General features: G+C 60.5%; 2 protein-coding genes across 2 annotated transcripts; one reads left to right on the top strand and one right to left on the bottom strand.

Annotated features, from left to right (window-relative positions):
* Positions 1–9,499: 9,499 nt before the first annotated feature.
* Positions 9,500–10,243, bottom strand: PLICBS_008697 (mitochondrial 37S ribosomal protein mS41; the record flags this gene model as incomplete). The annotated part of the gene is made up of 1 exon (XM_018324842.2): positions 9,500–10,243. One exon carries the CDS (start codon positions 10,241–10,243, stop codon positions 9,500–9,502), a length of 744 nt encoding a protein of 247 aa, XP_018176236.1.
* Positions 10,244–10,703: 460 nt separating this feature from the next.
* PLICBS_008696 (uncharacterized protein) lies at positions 10,704–15,430 on the top strand (the record flags this gene model as incomplete). The annotated part of the gene is made up of 3 exons (XM_018324843.2): positions 10,704–10,773; positions 10,845–14,105; positions 14,172–15,430. 3 exons carry the CDS (start codon positions 10,704–10,706, stop codon positions 15,428–15,430), a joined length of 4,590 nt encoding a protein of 1,529 aa, XP_018176237.2.
* Between the last annotated feature and the right edge of the window lie 478 nt (positions 15,431–15,908).

The raw sequence follows: 15,908 nt of genomic DNA, 5'->3' as shown, positions 1-15,908 counted from the left end.
ACGGGGTATATAAGTCATCAAAAGTCGTCGACGCTGGCTGGAGGTGTTGGCAGTCGAGGCTGTCGTGTAAGTCCAAGTGAGGCTTTTTGCAAGGTAAAGGCCGACTAAGGGAGGACGGCACAAGTGTGAGGTGGGAAGTAGACAGCTGCGTAATGAAGGCTTGCTTGGTCGTCGTCACGTCTTGCGTCTGTCCACGCAGGGCTGGCGTTGATTATAAAGACGAAGCCGCGAACAGGCAGAGGGCGTCCGGGGTTGAAGCAGACAGCCCAGGGCCTCTAATAATAAATTCCTCAACCGCGTGTCTGGGACACCATCAAGTCGTCCACCCACCCTATCCATGCTCGTGCTGGAGCCGGGCTGCCCAAGGTCCATCTGGTTGCGGATACCCCAGCGATGGCTCGTCGCACCCCCAGTCCGCGGCCGGCACCGGCGCACGTCACGGCTCTCCTGATGGAGGTGGGACGGGCATACCTGGCCCGGTAGGGCAGACTGGAGGGTCCGCGAGGACGTTCAAGGTTGCTCTCGCGGGCTGGCATGACGCAGATGGACAAGAGACGCGTGGGTCGACCCCCCTGTCCACGGGTGGTGCTTTCATTCACGGTGTGCCAGATGGGGCGTAGGGGTTCGACGACGTGGTGGCGGCCTGGTGGGCGGCCGCGGCGGTGGTGCTAGTGGTGGTGGGCAGGCTCGGGAAGAGTCCAGAGGGCCCTTTTGCGTCTTGCCCGCGATGAAACAAGCAAACGACGGAGGCGGCGGCCAGCCCTGCGCGGCATACCATGCCAGGGACGTGAAAGGTGGAATTGCAGGGGACAGCCGGGGGGGAGGGGGGGTGGCATCAAGAGCGCGCCTCTCAACGTGCAAGCAGCACGGCGGGCAGGCAGTGGCGTGTGTCGTGGGCCTCGTCTGCCGCGGTCCTCATCGCCTGGCGTGTGTGAGCGTGAGCCATTGCGATGGATGGATACCTGCTGGCCTTTGCTCTGTCGATTCGCTGTGCTGCTTGGGGGTGGGTGGTTGTGGTCGGTTTAGTCTCAACAGGGTGTGGAGATCTGTAGCGCAGCTAAATTCAAGCGCAGCGCAGGGCAAAAAGAGTCACCCAACGACAAGACGCAAGAGAGTGCAAGCACCACCCGACCGACCCCTGCCCCCCAAGTCTCCAAGTCTCCAAGGCTCCTTCCTCCCCACCGTATCGCTCGCGTCCTGGCAGGTGCGGCCGGGTCGGGTGGGGACACCCTCAAGACGCTCATCAAAAAAAGAGGGTAGCTCTGCTAAGGTAGCTCCAGCCCTGCAGATGTACCCAGTACCGGCCTGGCGGTAGCCGCTGGGGTTTCTCTGCAGCGATCGGCCGCAGCGCAGATACCGTCCACGAGGTGCGCCCGCCGGTGGATGCTACCTCGCCGGGCGACAGTCCGCATGCCCAGGTGGTGTCTGCCCATCGCCAGGCCCCAAGTGCCACTTGGACCAGGGTGCATGGCACCGCACTGCTGACCAAAAAGGGAATGACAGGCAGCGAGCTGAACCGCCCGGGGGCATGGGACGCGGTCTCAGAAGCCTTGCCTTTGCCTTGCCGTGCCATTCATGGACTTGCCTTGCCCTGTCTTTGCCTTAATTCCATGGTTGTGTTGCCTTGCGTCAGGCACGTCCCCCAGTGAGCGAGCGAGAGTGGGGGGGAGCCGCTCCCAAGAGCGCGGTCTGCGTGTTCGCTTTTTGCGACAACTACCGGGACCAGGCTCAACCACGCGCCGATGGCTGGAGGCTGGAATGCTTCCCTTCCAGGATCCCTTCTTCCGCCGGGGGTGCGTGCAAGTGGGACAGGGCGATCCGAAGACCCTTGATAAATGGCCAAAATTGGGCAGTCGTCAGTGGAGAGGCGACTGAAGCTCCCCTCGGGAGAACGGGCCTCCCGCGCAAAAAAGCTTGGCCAAGCAGTTGAGCCTCATCCTCGCGGCCATCTTTCGCGCTCGCAGTCACTCCCCAGCTGGGCAACCGTCGGGATACCGTACCCGACAGGAGCACAATGATCCGAGTCACATTGCCGTGCACCTGCAGCGCCTTCAGGACACCTGCTGCAACGGAGTGCGTGACGTGCCGACCGACCCTCACCCTCTCCCCGTCTCGTTCGCGGCAAGACTCACACCTGAGCCTCAGGCGAGTGGCGTGCACGCTGGCTCGCCGCTCTGCATGAGGTAAACGAGAACGTGGGCGCGGGCGATCCGGAGGAGCCAGAGGCTGCCCCCATCCAGACTCAATTCCAAGCTGGCGGTATCTCGACGTGAATCACCGTCAGGCACCGCCGAGAGCCTGCCTGCGATGTCACCCTGCGTGGCGAGAGAGTCTACCCAATTCGATGCACACAGACGAGGGACTCGGTGCTCGCTGCATGCGCCGCCGCCAATCGTCATGCGCTACGGCACTCGAAGGGGAGGGGGCGCATGTCAAAACCGCCAGAGAAACACCCTCCACTTACAACAAGGGTTGGTGAAAGCGAGAGAGATGAACGAAAGCGAGATATACGACGGGGGCACGGGACTTGCCACCCAACCACAGGGCGCCGTTGCCTTACCTAAGGTAAGGTCGGGTTCTTGAAGGGGTATCGGGGCGGGTCGTCAAGACAGAGAGACAACCACTGACGAGCGCGGGAAGCATCTCCGGTTCGACCTGGCTGGCCATCAATTTCTACACCCACGCCGTTGTCGGCCTCGCCAGCGCGCAGAAGGGTACCTTTGCCGTCCGTGAACGCCCAGCTCGCGGCATCATGCCTTCTTGGCCCGCTGGAACACGGGCCGAAGTGCCAACGATGCCACCTGGCGATTGGCGGGGTCTCAGGCAAATGCAAGAAGAGGTTGGACGTGGAGGTGGAGATGGAGAAGGAGGGGGGCAGCTCGCCATGTGCTTAATTTTAGCTAGGTGGATTTTGGGGCAATTCGTGAATCTGAACCACAACTGCATCCATTTGGCCTCATTGGGGTTCCTTGTGAGCCTGAGCCTTGCTTCTTTCGCTCCACCACTGCGAGAGTGCCGCGTGCCGCCACCAGCTCCCACCGAGGCGGGAATGGCACAGCTCGAGATCCCGACGCTCAGCACGCACTGCAACGTCGGTATGGATGAACCTCTACCCAGCTCGACACGTGCCGCAAGCCGCAAATGAGCATGGCAAAAGGTCCCATGGACGCCTCTTGCTCGAAATAACGAGCCGCGCCCATCCCAGCTTGGCGTTTCGGTGCTCGCTCACGGCAAGTCCGGCACTTGTCCCAACACCCCCGATGCTGTGCCGCTCCGTTCGGGGTGCGGACAACCATGTGCTCCGAACGGACCAACATGGAACTCAAGTCGGGGTGCCAAACCAGGCGCCACAACGGCCGGGTACATGGGTCAAGGTCAAGGCTCGGGGCTCGAGGCTTGAGGACGTTCGCCAGAAGGAACGGTGCCCGCCGAGGTCTCCGCGGCCGTCGTCGAGTCATCAGAGTCAATGACTGCACCACCAGCTGCTCGACACACCTCTGAGAGGTGAGGTACCTTGCAATGCGTCCCAGCAGCGCCGAGAGACATCCCGTGGGCCGCCCAGCTCGGCACGCCGCCGGCGGGCGAACGGGTACCGTCAACGCCGTCAACGCCTCGCCAGGCGCCCCATTTCCTTCCCGCTCCTTCGTGTGCCCGTCGCATGCCCATAGCTTGGCGCATGTCGCCCCGTGGCGGCCCAGGGAGGACCATGGCCGGATCCCCGTGGCGGCTACCTTTGCGGGCGACGGCACATTGGGACTCGAGGAGGGGAGTCCACCGCCAGGGTGCGGCACCCCCCCTCTCCCGCCTGGCGTGCGTCATGGCCACGCCTCGACGGACGGAGTCCGATCGTATATCTCGCTGCGAACGAGTCTTGCGCCGATACCTCCAGGACGGCCACCGCCTCGACAGGGCGCGGGGCTGAGGCCGTCGAGGGTGTCTCACCATTCAAGGGCGGCAATCGTTCGATGCCGACACGAGAGACATTGACTCTTCCGTCGAGCTTCGCCGAGAAGCTGTGGACGCCGCTCACTGGCCTGGCGGCGTCCAACCAGGCAGCCCTCAAAGACACGCGATGCTTCAGCTCTGCTGGGCGCTGCAAAAGAAACAATTCTCAGAAGCTCCCTGCATCTGAGGTCATGTATTCGTACAGCAGTGAGTTGCAGCGTCGTATTGGCAGTGGGCGGGCGGTGCGCCAACCACGAGCACAGAAGTCAGAGCTGGGACCGCCCCCAACTGTCTTCAATCCCGTTCGCTGGTCCTATTGTACCCTTGGCTGCCAGCCCAGTCCAGTCGGCTGGCAAGCTCGCCAGCCGGGAACAAGGCCGCTGGCGTCCGTCGCTGCCAGAGCCAGAGCCCGTCGTCCCGAGTCGGCAAGGATCCGGCAAGGCCCCTGGGCATCTGCGTCGGAAGTCGAGTCTGCTGGGGGGCCCATGGGGCCACCAGCAAGGGTCGCACGTTCCACCACTGCAGTCAGGGTTCGCGCGAACAACTGTTGCAGAGCGATACAACACGCGCACGCTTGCCATTGCGATCTGCCAAGCTGCGTGAAGGTTGTCCTACTGGGCATCCTCAGCGATAGTGGCACATCCACGTCCACTGTCAGGGAGGAGGGGATGCATTCGCTCCGCAGTCGCCTCGTGTCGGCGATGCACTGCAGGCGCACGCTGCAGCCCGCTGGAAGCACCTACGCTGGACACCACCTGGGCACATGTTGATGTCACCTCGTGCCTTCCTTAGGTTCCATCTGCATGGCCATGTCCATTGATCCTGCCCTCCGTCGCGTGGCGCCCCTTCCTCGCCACCACTGGTGCATGAAGGAATCACGCAAAGCATTGTGCCGTCTCGTCAACTCTGGCAAGAGCATTTGATCGCGAGGGCAAGTGCGAACCGCAAGGCGGGTTGTGTTGAAAAAGTACCGACAAATTTACAAGACTGGCTGGCTCCTCCATGCGGCTCTCACGACCTGGCAATGGCAGAGGCAATCCACCCGCGCACTCCACCAGCGAGAACCACGGTCCAGGGACAATTCCGCCTCGCCCGCATCTGCCCACGAACGCCCCCGCTTCCAGCCGACGCCTGCCCCAGCAGTGGAGCAAGTTATCGCCGTTCCGCTCTCCGCGTGATGGCCTCGCTAATGGAAACAGCGGACAGAGCGGAATGTCGCTGCTCAGTCCCCTATCGCCCAGGTAACCCACTTGAGAAGCGGTCGCCAAACGGATGCGACGCAACAACTACAGTAAAAACTCGGCTAAAGATGTGCGATTTGCCAGACAGGCGAGAGCATCGACACCCGCCAAGGAAACGTTCCGACAACCCTGCAAAGCTACGGTGGCCGAGTCGAGAACCAAGACGGACTCGCTACCGTCGTCGCAGAGATCTCCCGGACCAGCAAGAGCAATCCTTCGTCCGATCGTGACTGTCGCTGGGGGCGTGTGTCTTGGTCATCCGCGCCGCCCTCTGCGAACGTCTTGCTGCCCTTTCGCGTGAAGATGCGCCGCCAAACCCCCCTGAAATCTACTTTGGCATGCTTTGGTCCCGGTGATCAGCATGTGTTGCACAGGCAGGGGGCACGGATCCCGCCAGCTAGCGGAACCCACTGCGAATTCTTTGTACCCAGGTATACCTGTTTTCTGGTTCTTTGAGACTCAAGACAGGGCCAGGGGCGGGCCGCGACACATTATCCCGAGTCCGAGTCTGGGAACCCAGTGCTACGTACTCTTTTCTCCAAGGATGCAGACATGATCTGCCGCTGCAGGTAGTCCACCTGCTACCAACTCCGTGAGACCAGGCAGACTTTCAGGCCGGGTCTGCCCTGTAAACCGAAGCTCACGGGATCAAGAGGTCGACACTCCCCGTCTCTTATCGTCCGCCCCCGGAAATGCGTTAACGTCAAGACTTTCGCAAAGTCCGCGACCTATGCGGGCTAAACTATCATTCGTGGACGTCGAGCAAGTTCGTCGTCCAGCATCTTAAAATAGACGACGACTGGCATTGGCTGGTTGTGGGAAATGGATGGTCGTTAGTGTCGTGGGAGCCACACCATTCAACGAACGGTCGCCTCTTTGGTGCAGGGGTGTGGCAGCCACCGGGCAGCCGTCTTAACATCCCAAGCAACATCCTCGACCCCCCGGTCCGTCACCTGGGAGCGTCAGTGGCCCATTGTTGCGGTCTTCCAGGTGGGGGCCACCGCATTGGTCTCCAGACAAGGCAGAGTCGAAATGCATCTGAACTTCTTCAACCGTTTCCACGTGCGTTCATACAAGGTGCCTCAGGTCATTTCGGCCTAGGCTTCCCCGGATGCTGGATATACGGCAGGGATGCGATAGCAGACCAGAGTGACCAGTCAACCCGGCAAAGTTCGGCCGTTGATGGCGCGACGGCGAAAACGGCGGGGACGAGTGACCATGGCGCAAGGGACCGTCCCGTGGCCGCGCGAAGACGAATCGCCACAACGAGCCCAGCAGCGAGCCTCAATGCAGGTGTACTGGCAGTGTTGCGCCCTCCCATCTTGCCGTCCTGAAATCTCCTGTTTAATGCCACTCCGGTAGATCTTCGCTACCAGGACCAATTGGCGTGTCCTATGCCAGCCTTGCCAGCCGCGGGCCGGTTGTCTTTGCGGCGTCATGGGTTTTCGATGACAGCTCGGTCCGATCTTGACTTGCTTCTCACCGGCGGCCAGACATGGAGAAATCGGGAATCATTTCCGTTGTTGGGGTAGGCAGGTCCGAAATCCTCGTGGGTGATTAAAATAGACGCAGATGGAATTTGTTTGCCACTACCCTGCCGATCACCAAGACCAGGATGAGGAATTTCACGCGAAACGATAGTTGCATGGTGCGTGCTGCACCCTCCCGATCGCATTGGCAGGGACTTGGTGAAGATGCAGGGGCAAAGAAGCCGGATGCGGCGTTTCCAGTGGCGACGATGGCGATATCGCGCAATAAGGGAACAGCGGAGGTCGTGGCGAGCCAAGTGGCGCCGTGAAGCAGGCCAGGCTCACGCGCTTTGTGAGCCAAGGCTGTGACCTTGCGCACGTCGTTGGAGAGCTTAACATGGATTCGCGACCAACAGTGACCACTGGACCCTCGGCCGATACATTCACTCGGCCCGTCAAGCCCGCGGGCGACAGGGGAGTCGGATTGTTTCTTTGGCGGAGGAGCGACAGGACCATGCGCCTTAGAACCCCGTTTGTTTCACTTGACATGTTCACCACCGGCATAGTGGGCCTTTGTTTCTGTATTCGGCAGACCGGACGAGAGAGCGGATGGACTGAACGGGCTCGGGGGAACTCATCCCGGGAGGGGCGTGGAATTCCTCGGGGTCTTTTGGCGAGCTGGCCGGGTCTAAACACCATTTTTCTCAACTGACGGATGATTGAACCCACTCACGAGCATTCATACACCCCAGAGCTCCGCTGCAGGCCCGAGCAATCCCTGGCGCTGTGGCCTGTGAGGCTCCTCCAGCCTGCCCCGCCGCGGTTACACGCGAATGGATGGGTACCGAGAGCGCGGTGTGATGCCTTGGCGAAAAAGATGGAGTCTGCTTCGTCCATCTGAAGCAATGACAGGCTACCAGGGTATGCGGATGATGATGCTGGCTCGACAGATCGTCGGCGGGATGATCGTTGTGAAACAGAAACAGCTTGCTTGCTTGCTGCTATTTTTGTCTCTCTGCAGCGGTTCCTCGGCAGAGCTCCGTGCGGTGTCCCCACCCTCTGCCGGGATTGGCCAGCGCGCTCCGGAGCTGAGCTCTGGAGCTGAACTCTGCTGCTGTTGACGGGAGGGGCGGGCGAAGACCACCAGCCTTTCAGGTGCTGCTGCTGGCTGGTGGTGCCTGATTTTTATTTTTACTTTTACTCTAGGTGCAGCAAGCGAGGCACTTTTTCTTCTTCTTATGGCTGCTCATGTAGTGTCATGTGCATCTATCTGTGCGTGCGTGCGTTGAGAAGCTTTACCGGTTCGCCTTGCGGGGGAGCGTGCATTACTGCCAAGTTTGAAGTATAGCGGTTTAAGTGTTTTAGAGTTTCCAGCCTCATCGCGTTTCCCCCACGCTTTGTGAGAGGGTGCGCCAGTGTTGGTAGCACAGCGGCGGCACCGATCATGATGCCCGCCCTGGCATCTACCATCTGACTTGCATGGGACTGTGCTACCAACGCGTGCCTCACCAGGAAGCGAAGACAGGGTCCTCAGGCCCGCCCTGCGCAACCAAAACGTGGCTCTTGGCCCCCCGTCAGCCCTACAGGCTTACAGAAGGCGTCCCGACTCGACAGTGACGCAAGGTCCCGGGAAGGCGGATTGCGGGGGCGGGCGGGCGGCGGGAAACAGGCACAACAGGCGAGGCGAGCAAACAAAAACGGTGCAAGGCAAGAAGCAACGGGGGGGTGTGCGTTTGCCTGACGAGTTGCTTGCTTGGGTGCTTGCCTTGTGTGGTGGTCGTTGGTGCTTGGTCATGGCTGACACACGATCTGGCGCGCTGGGACCCTGGTGCCCTTCCCGTCGCCTAAAGGTTCTAAAAACAGCGACCAACGGCGGACGGCCAAGACGTCGAAACAAGCTTTCGGCCCCCTTTGGGCATGGGCTTTGGGAGGGGCGTGTAACGACAACAATCAAAGGGCGCCTTGGTGCGCTGCGTGAATCGGGTAATACTACCATCATCCATCTCGACGTGTGGTTTCTGGTATTGTACCTTTGCAGTTTTCCCAGTAAGCCTTGGCCGCAAGGGTGGTTGGGGATTTGGGCCCTGGAGGGGTGCTGAAGCGCACAGGGGTTTCGGCGGGCTGGTTCGGTGGGTGCTTATGATGGAAGTTAGCAGCCGCGATATGTGCCTATGCCGGTCGGTGCCTTGTGCCTGTGCCTGGAAAACTCCGGGGCCCAGTGCACTCTTCTGGCTAGTGCTACCTCACCTGGACGGAGACGCCCTGAACTTGGCGGACGGAGCCGCATCGATGCGCGCTCACGAGATTGCCAAGGTTCTTTTTTTAGAGCATCGCGATGCCGAGTGCGCGCATGAGTCCCATGTACTCGGGGGCACGTGCAAATGCCCTTCCTGCAAGTCCTTGCCTGGGGGGAATGAGCGATGGCCGTCCCTTCGGCCGGGGTTTGTGAGCTTGTCGGCTCTCGGGTGGGTCCGTGGTTCGCACTGGCAACGCTGGCCTACCCTGTACATCGCGAGGCCTGCCTTTGAGTCCACGATTGTCGCACTTCAACGACGTGCATCTGGTGTTGTGGAATGACGATGACCTTCTGGGGTGTTTGGGTCAGTTTAGAGTTCTTACTGTTGTAGTCTATGGGCTTTGCCCGGCAATCTACGTAAAGCCATCCTTGCTATAGACTGATCGTCAACACTGCCCCGATCTCTGCACGGAGACAGACACAGCCACCTCCACACGTAAATCCAACGCAAGGTCAAAAGGGTTGCCGTTGTATATGTATACAGCCTAGAGTACACAGCAGAACGTCGCTGGAGTATAAACGTCGCCGAAATCCCATTCAGATGTGCCCTACAGCTTGGCCAGCACCTCGGCCTCGCGCTCCGCCCTGCGCTCGGCCGAGCGCCTCTTGAACCGCACCTCGGCCCTCCGCCTCTCGCCACCGTCAATCTTGCGTCCCCGGCGCTGCTCCCACATGCCCTCCGTCACCTTGACCACCGCGCCGGCCTGTCCCGGGAGCGGCCTCGCGTACGGCCCGGCTATTGACCGGAGTCCGTGCACCGTGTACCCGTTCGGCCGCGGCAGCGTCTCCGGCTGCTGTTGCTGTTGCTGTTGCTGTTCCGCCGCCGCCGCCGCCGCCTCCTCGCCCTCCGCCGTCGCCCCGTGCGGCACGTTCACCACGTATCTGGCATCGCTGACGACCGCGGCCGGCGGTGTGGCGACCTTGAGCAGCGCCTCGCCGTCCTTGACGAATTGGAAGTCGCCGCCGGGGCCCAGCGCGCCCTCGCGGTATCGCTGCATCCACTGCAGCAGGTACCGCCGGTTGCGCGGGGGCTCGATGCCGATCTCCTTGAGCTGTGGCGACGTGAGGGAGAAGAGCGACTCCCACGAGGGGAACTTGGACGCGTGCTTGCTGAGCCCCCGGCCGATGAGCGTCAGGAAAGTCTCAACGTCGGGAACGAACGGCCGCGGTTGCGGGATCGTCGGCGGCGGCCGGGTTTTGTGAAGGCATCTCGTCTGGCTGGCGGCGGAGGCCGGGAAGTTGATGCTCGGCGCGAAGAGGCGCAGGTATGGCCTGAGTGTCGGTGCTCTCATCGTGACTGTAGAGACGCGCACGTTAGCAATTGCCCATCGGCAGAGACGGATGCATCAGTAATCAAGGTCACAGACTTTATGGCTGTGTCTGGCGGCGAGACTGCTGGCGCGCAGTCCTTCGTCCTTGCCGTCGCTGAACGGGAGCACGTCCAAGCTTGTTTCGTTCTGGTGATGGACCTCGAAATTTGATGCGGAAGCATTAGGTCAGCAAGGCTGAAGGGTTGCACGGGTGTGGCGCACACCGAGTCCTTATCCATTGGCTTTCGGGGTTATCTCGCGTGGGGCCGGAGCTAGGCTGACGTCCAACGGTAACGGCCCCCGAGGACTACTCGCGTCTTCCTTTGAGCACATTCACGGTCGCCACTCCATGGCCTCACGCGACTCTCCCTCCTTCATAATGCCATAGGACATCCCCGGAGCGAGCTGTTACACAGCCGCGTGGTATAACTGATTGCCGAAGATGCCTCGAACCAAAGTTACAGCCCGGCGTCCGAAGCCGTTTCGGCCGGACTCCAAAGTCGGGGTTGATGGTAGGTGCACGCCGTGTTCCTGACGTGCTTGAGCTGCGTAAGTGCTATAATACTGACCAGAATCGACGCAGACCCGATTCCGACCGAGGTCGTTCAATATATCCTCGCCATCCATTCTTCCTCCGCTGCCGCCGATGACGCGAACGGAAGCTCTCCGTCGGAGCCACCCCCCAAGCGGCGCAAGGTTGATGCTCGCCCCGACATCGCCGTATCCGTGGCCAAGGAGCAGCTATCTTTTTCTCGTCCGTGTACGGAAGACACACCGAAGATCTTCACCAAGACCTTTCACGACGTCGAGGGTTACTTGCGAATCGGCCTTTCATTGGGATACATGACGACGGGCAGACCGACAAGGGATGGGACGCTTCAGGGCAGGGGCCTGGCCCTGTCATCGCCTACGACATCCCCGATAGGGAAGCTCGACACGCTGATAGCTCTAAGACCGCGAGAAGTGGCGAAAAAGGCCATTCGCATCTTGGATGCCCCAGGATACAGCACTATGCAAGCCGAGCCGGGCCGACTGTGGAAGGCGATGGGCATTGCAGTCGAGTGCGATGGAAAAGTGACGACTGTGACGATATCCTTGGAGCTGTTTTGGAATGTGACGTCGTCCTTCTCACAGTTGCGGAGGATTCTCGACCGCAAGGACAGCCAGGCTGTCATCGGCGTCTTTTACCCTACTGTGGCGCCTTCCAAGGCGTGGTCGCCAATGGACTTTTACGATGCAGCTTATGTACCGTCAAAAGATGACGACAGTGCCGCATCAATAGAGGTTTCCGGCTTGGAAGCGACGCTATTTCCCTATCAGAGGCGGACGCTCAAGTGGCTTCTCGCAAGAGAGGGCATGGAGTGGGTTGCCGGGGAATCACGACTTCGACCGCTTTCGACGAAGGCCTCCACACCGAGAATCGACACTTTCCGGGATGTTCGCGATTCAAACGGTGACCCAGTGTTTGTGAGCGATGTGTTCCAGGCCATTACACGAGACAAGTCGCCTTACGAGGAAGCGGACAGGGCGATCAAGGGTGGCATTTTGGCGGAGGAAATGGGTCTGGGCAAGACTTTGGAAATCCTGGGGCTCATACTCCTCAACGCCCGCATGGACCTGCCACCCGCGGGAGAGAATTCTAAGGGGCTCACGCCGAGTCATGCCACCCTCATCGTCACGCCTGAATCGCTGCGACAACAGTGGATCTCCGAAATGGCACGCCACGCACCATCACTGCGCGTCAAGCACTACGAGGGATGCAAGAAGCTTCAGGGAGAAGAGGCCGACATTGTGCAGGAGCTAGCAGGGTACGACATTGTCATCACCACGTACTCCGTCTTATCCGCCGAGGTCCATTTCGCCCAAGAGCCGCCGCAACGTTCCCGGAGATACGAGCGTGCATACCCTAGGATGATGTCGCCTCTTGTTAAGATTTGGTGGTGGAGGCTTTGTCTGGACGAAGCGCAGATGATTGAGAACGGCTATAGCCAAGCAGCAATCGTTGCGCGGGCGCTGCCACGCGTCAACTCTTGGGGCATCACCGGAACACCCGTCAAGGACGACGTAAAGGACTTGCTTGGCCTTTTGTCCTTCCTAGGCTACCAGCCATACTGCTCAGCATCGCACGTCTGGCAAGCCTTGATCAACAATCACAAGCCGATTTTCCAGCAGATTTTCAGGGCAATCTCCTTGCGACACACGAAAGCCCTGGTCCGAGACGAAATCATGCTCCCGCCTCAGAAGAGATACGTCATCAGCATGCCCTTTACGGCTGTCGAGGAGCAACACTACCAGTCTCTCTTCAAGGAGATGGCTGAGGAATGTGGACTTGACCTGGAAGGTGCCCCCATGGCCGAAGACTGGGACCCGGAGGAGTATGAAGATGTGATGAGGGTGTGGTTGAACCGTCTGCGGCAGACGACATTGCACCCCGAGGTTGGCGTGTATAGCCGCCGCCTCCTGGGTTCCAACAGGAACCGCCCGATGAGGACGGTGGACGAGGTGCTCAACGCCATGCTCGAGCAGAGCGAAAATGCTATTCGAAACGACGAGCGAGCGTATATCTCGAGCCGGCTTACGCGAGGCCAGCTGTACGAGAACAGCCCGCGCGTCAAAGTTGCCCTCGATATCTGGGAGCAAGTACGAGCGGAGACGGAGAAGCTAGTTTCAGATGCAAGGGCAAGACTTACGGACGCCATCCGCGACCAGGGCGGCGAGGAGGCCGTTACAAAGGCAGAAGCCAACGACTTGGACGACCTGTCGGAATCAGAAGCTGAGCACGACGAGGGCGAGAACAAGGGACGCATTGGCGAGTGCCGACGGCGGCTGCGATCCGCGCTTGAGCTGCACCACAAGGCCGTCTTCTTCTGCGCCAACGCCTACTTTCAAATCAGAGACAACGCAGAAATGACTGAGCCAGAGTCAGAAGAGTTCGCCCGGCTCAAGAAACTAGAAGATGAAGGCTACGACCAAGCCAAGGTCCTTCGTCGGGAGATACTCCGGGAGAGCAATCGCAAGGCCACGCGACTCATGAATAAGATCAAGCGCAAAGCCACGAACCAGCTGTTCACCGAGATCCCAGAGCTCATCGTCAAGTCTGAGAAGGGCATCGAGAGCGGGCGCGTTGTGGAGAGCCTGGAGGTTCTCTACGGCGAGCTGAACAACCAGGCGAATGTACTCGACGAGTGGCGGGAGGAAGTTGTCCAGCTGCTTCTCCGGCCACTCGTGGACGAGGAGGACGACGTCGAGACTACAGGCGAGGAGCTCGCAGACTCTGCCAAGTTTCAAGACCTCCTCATGGTTTACTACCAGACTCTGAGGGCGGCCATCGCCGACCGCCAGGATGCCATTACAGGCCAGACAAACGAGCTCGTCAAGCATGAGACGGAGACGTCCATAAGACTCGCCAAAGAAGGCGACGGGCCTGCCCCTGAAAAGCTCCTGGAGATGCTTGCGAAGCGGGCAGAGGTTAAGCCAGGACGAGCGCAAAAGTCAATGAGGGCCGCCATCAGCGATCTTCGTGGCCTGCAGACGAGGCTGACGCGCGATACGGCGCCGACTGCGCGAGAGGCGGTGGAAGCCCGCATCGTGGCAGCGCACATGGCGTCGACACACGCGCAGCTCACGGAACAGAACAAGGCCGCGTCGGCTCTCGAGTCAGAGATTGAGAGCTTCAAGACGGCCATGAACACGCGGCTTGAATACTACCGCCAGCTGCAGGCAGTATCGGACGCGGTCCTACCGTATGAAGGTGCCAAGACGGACGAGGCGATTGCAAAGATGACCCAAACAGAAGAGGACATCCGGCGCAAGCTCTCGTCGGCAGAGGCAAAGCACAGATACCGTGAGTGGCTCTCTTCTTCATTCACTGCTTGCATCCACTGGTAATGCTAACTTGTCCTCCTCTCAGTTCTTAACCTGAAGGAAGCAGGCTCCAAGTCCAACGAGCCGCGCATGTGCGTCATCTGCCAGATGCCCTTCACGACGGGCGTCTTGACCGTCTGCGGGCACCAGTTCTGCAAGGAATGCATGACCATGTGGTTCAAGGCCCACCACAACTGCCCCGTCTGCAAGAGGGGCCTCAAGCCCTCGAACCTCCACGACATCACCATCAAGCCGCAGCAGCTGCAGGTCACGAGCGAACAGTCCGGCGGCAGGGGAGCCAGCGGTGGTGGCAAGAACGACGCGGCCGCCGAGAGCTCGTCGCCCCAGCAGAGGCGGAGCAGCGTCGCCGCGCCGCGCAAGTCGGCCATCTACGCCGAGTTCAACGCGGACCAGCTGGCGGAGATTAAGAACATTGACCTGGACGGGCCGTCGTTTACGACAAAGGTCGACACGCTCGTCAGGCACCTCATGTGGCTGCGCGAGTCGGACCCGGGCGCCAAGTCCATCGTCTTCTCCCAGTACCGCGACTTCTTGGTGGTGCTGCGCAACGCCTTCCGGCGGTTCCACATCGGCCACGCGTCCATCGACGAGCACAACGGCATCGCCAAGTTCAAGGAGGACCCGGCCGTCGAGGTGTTTCTGCTCCACGCCCGCGCCCACTCCTCCGGACTCAACCTCGTCAACGCCTCGCACGTCTTCCTCTGCGAGCCGCTCCTCAACACGGCCCTCGAGCTGCAAGCCATTGCCCGCGTCGACCGCATCGGGCAGCAGCACGAGACCACCGTATGGCTGTACCTCGTGTCCGGCACCGTCGAGGAGAGCATCCACAACCTCTCCGTCCGGCGCCGCATGGAGCACATGGGCCACCGCCACCGCCGCCGCCTCTCGGATCCCCACGACGACGCCGCCACCGGCCAGCACAACAACAACAAGGCCCCCGCACTCCCGGCCACCGACCCGTCATCCAGGGATGCAACCCCCGACGAGCTCCTCGACGCGAGCATCGAGGCCGCCAACACGCTCGAGCTCGAGCACGCCGCCCTCTCCAAGCTCATGAGCAAGGACCGCTCCGCCGGCGAGCTCGTCGACAAGAGCGACCTGTGGGAGTGCCTGTTTGGACATGTCGCGAGAGCAAGGGACGCCGAGGCCAACAACGGCGGCGGCGCCTCGAGCTCTTCCGGCGACGGACGCGGAAACAGCCGCCATCAGAGCGACGCCAGGTTTCACGACAAGGCCGTCATGAGCTACCTGGCCGGCGAGGCGGCTGACCAGCGGCGGCCTTGAGATAGACCCGGAAGGTAGCCGAGATGAGCGCAACGGGGACCACGGTGTAGTGTACTGTTAGACGATGTTATGAGTATGACTTCTGAGGGTTACCCGGCGTACACGCGCAGGAAGCAATGACGGGATACCTCCGCGCAAAGAGCCTACTGGATATTGTGAAACGAGAATCGACAGAAACAAGAGCATCACAAATGTAACAATGACCTGACAAAGTGACGTGGTCTGTGGCTTGCAGCACGAAAACCGGACGTGGTGGAAAGGTGCTGTCATAATCTAGTCTGCCACTGACACAATACTGTACAACACTTTTTCGTTGCTCGCCTTCCCACTCCCTTGCAGCGTCCCGTCTCCGCTTTGGCCGCAGTGCTACCTTACCAAGCAAACGCTACAGAACGCTACAGGACGCCTGCCACCTTCCGACCCCTCTACCTGGTCGCAGAATGTAGTCGGCACGTGGCCATCTCGCAGCTAGACACGA

This window comes from Purpureocillium lilacinum (genome assembly GCF_023168085.1).
Source record: "Purpureocillium lilacinum CBS 284.36 DNA, scaffold_6, whole genome shotgun sequence".
In the NCBI taxonomy this organism is placed as follows: Eukaryota; Fungi; Ascomycota; class Sordariomycetes; order Hypocreales; family Ophiocordycipitaceae; genus Purpureocillium; species Purpureocillium lilacinum.
The sequence above is the reverse complement of the archived record's forward strand: the minus strand, read 5'-3'. Positions and strand labels throughout refer to the sequence as shown.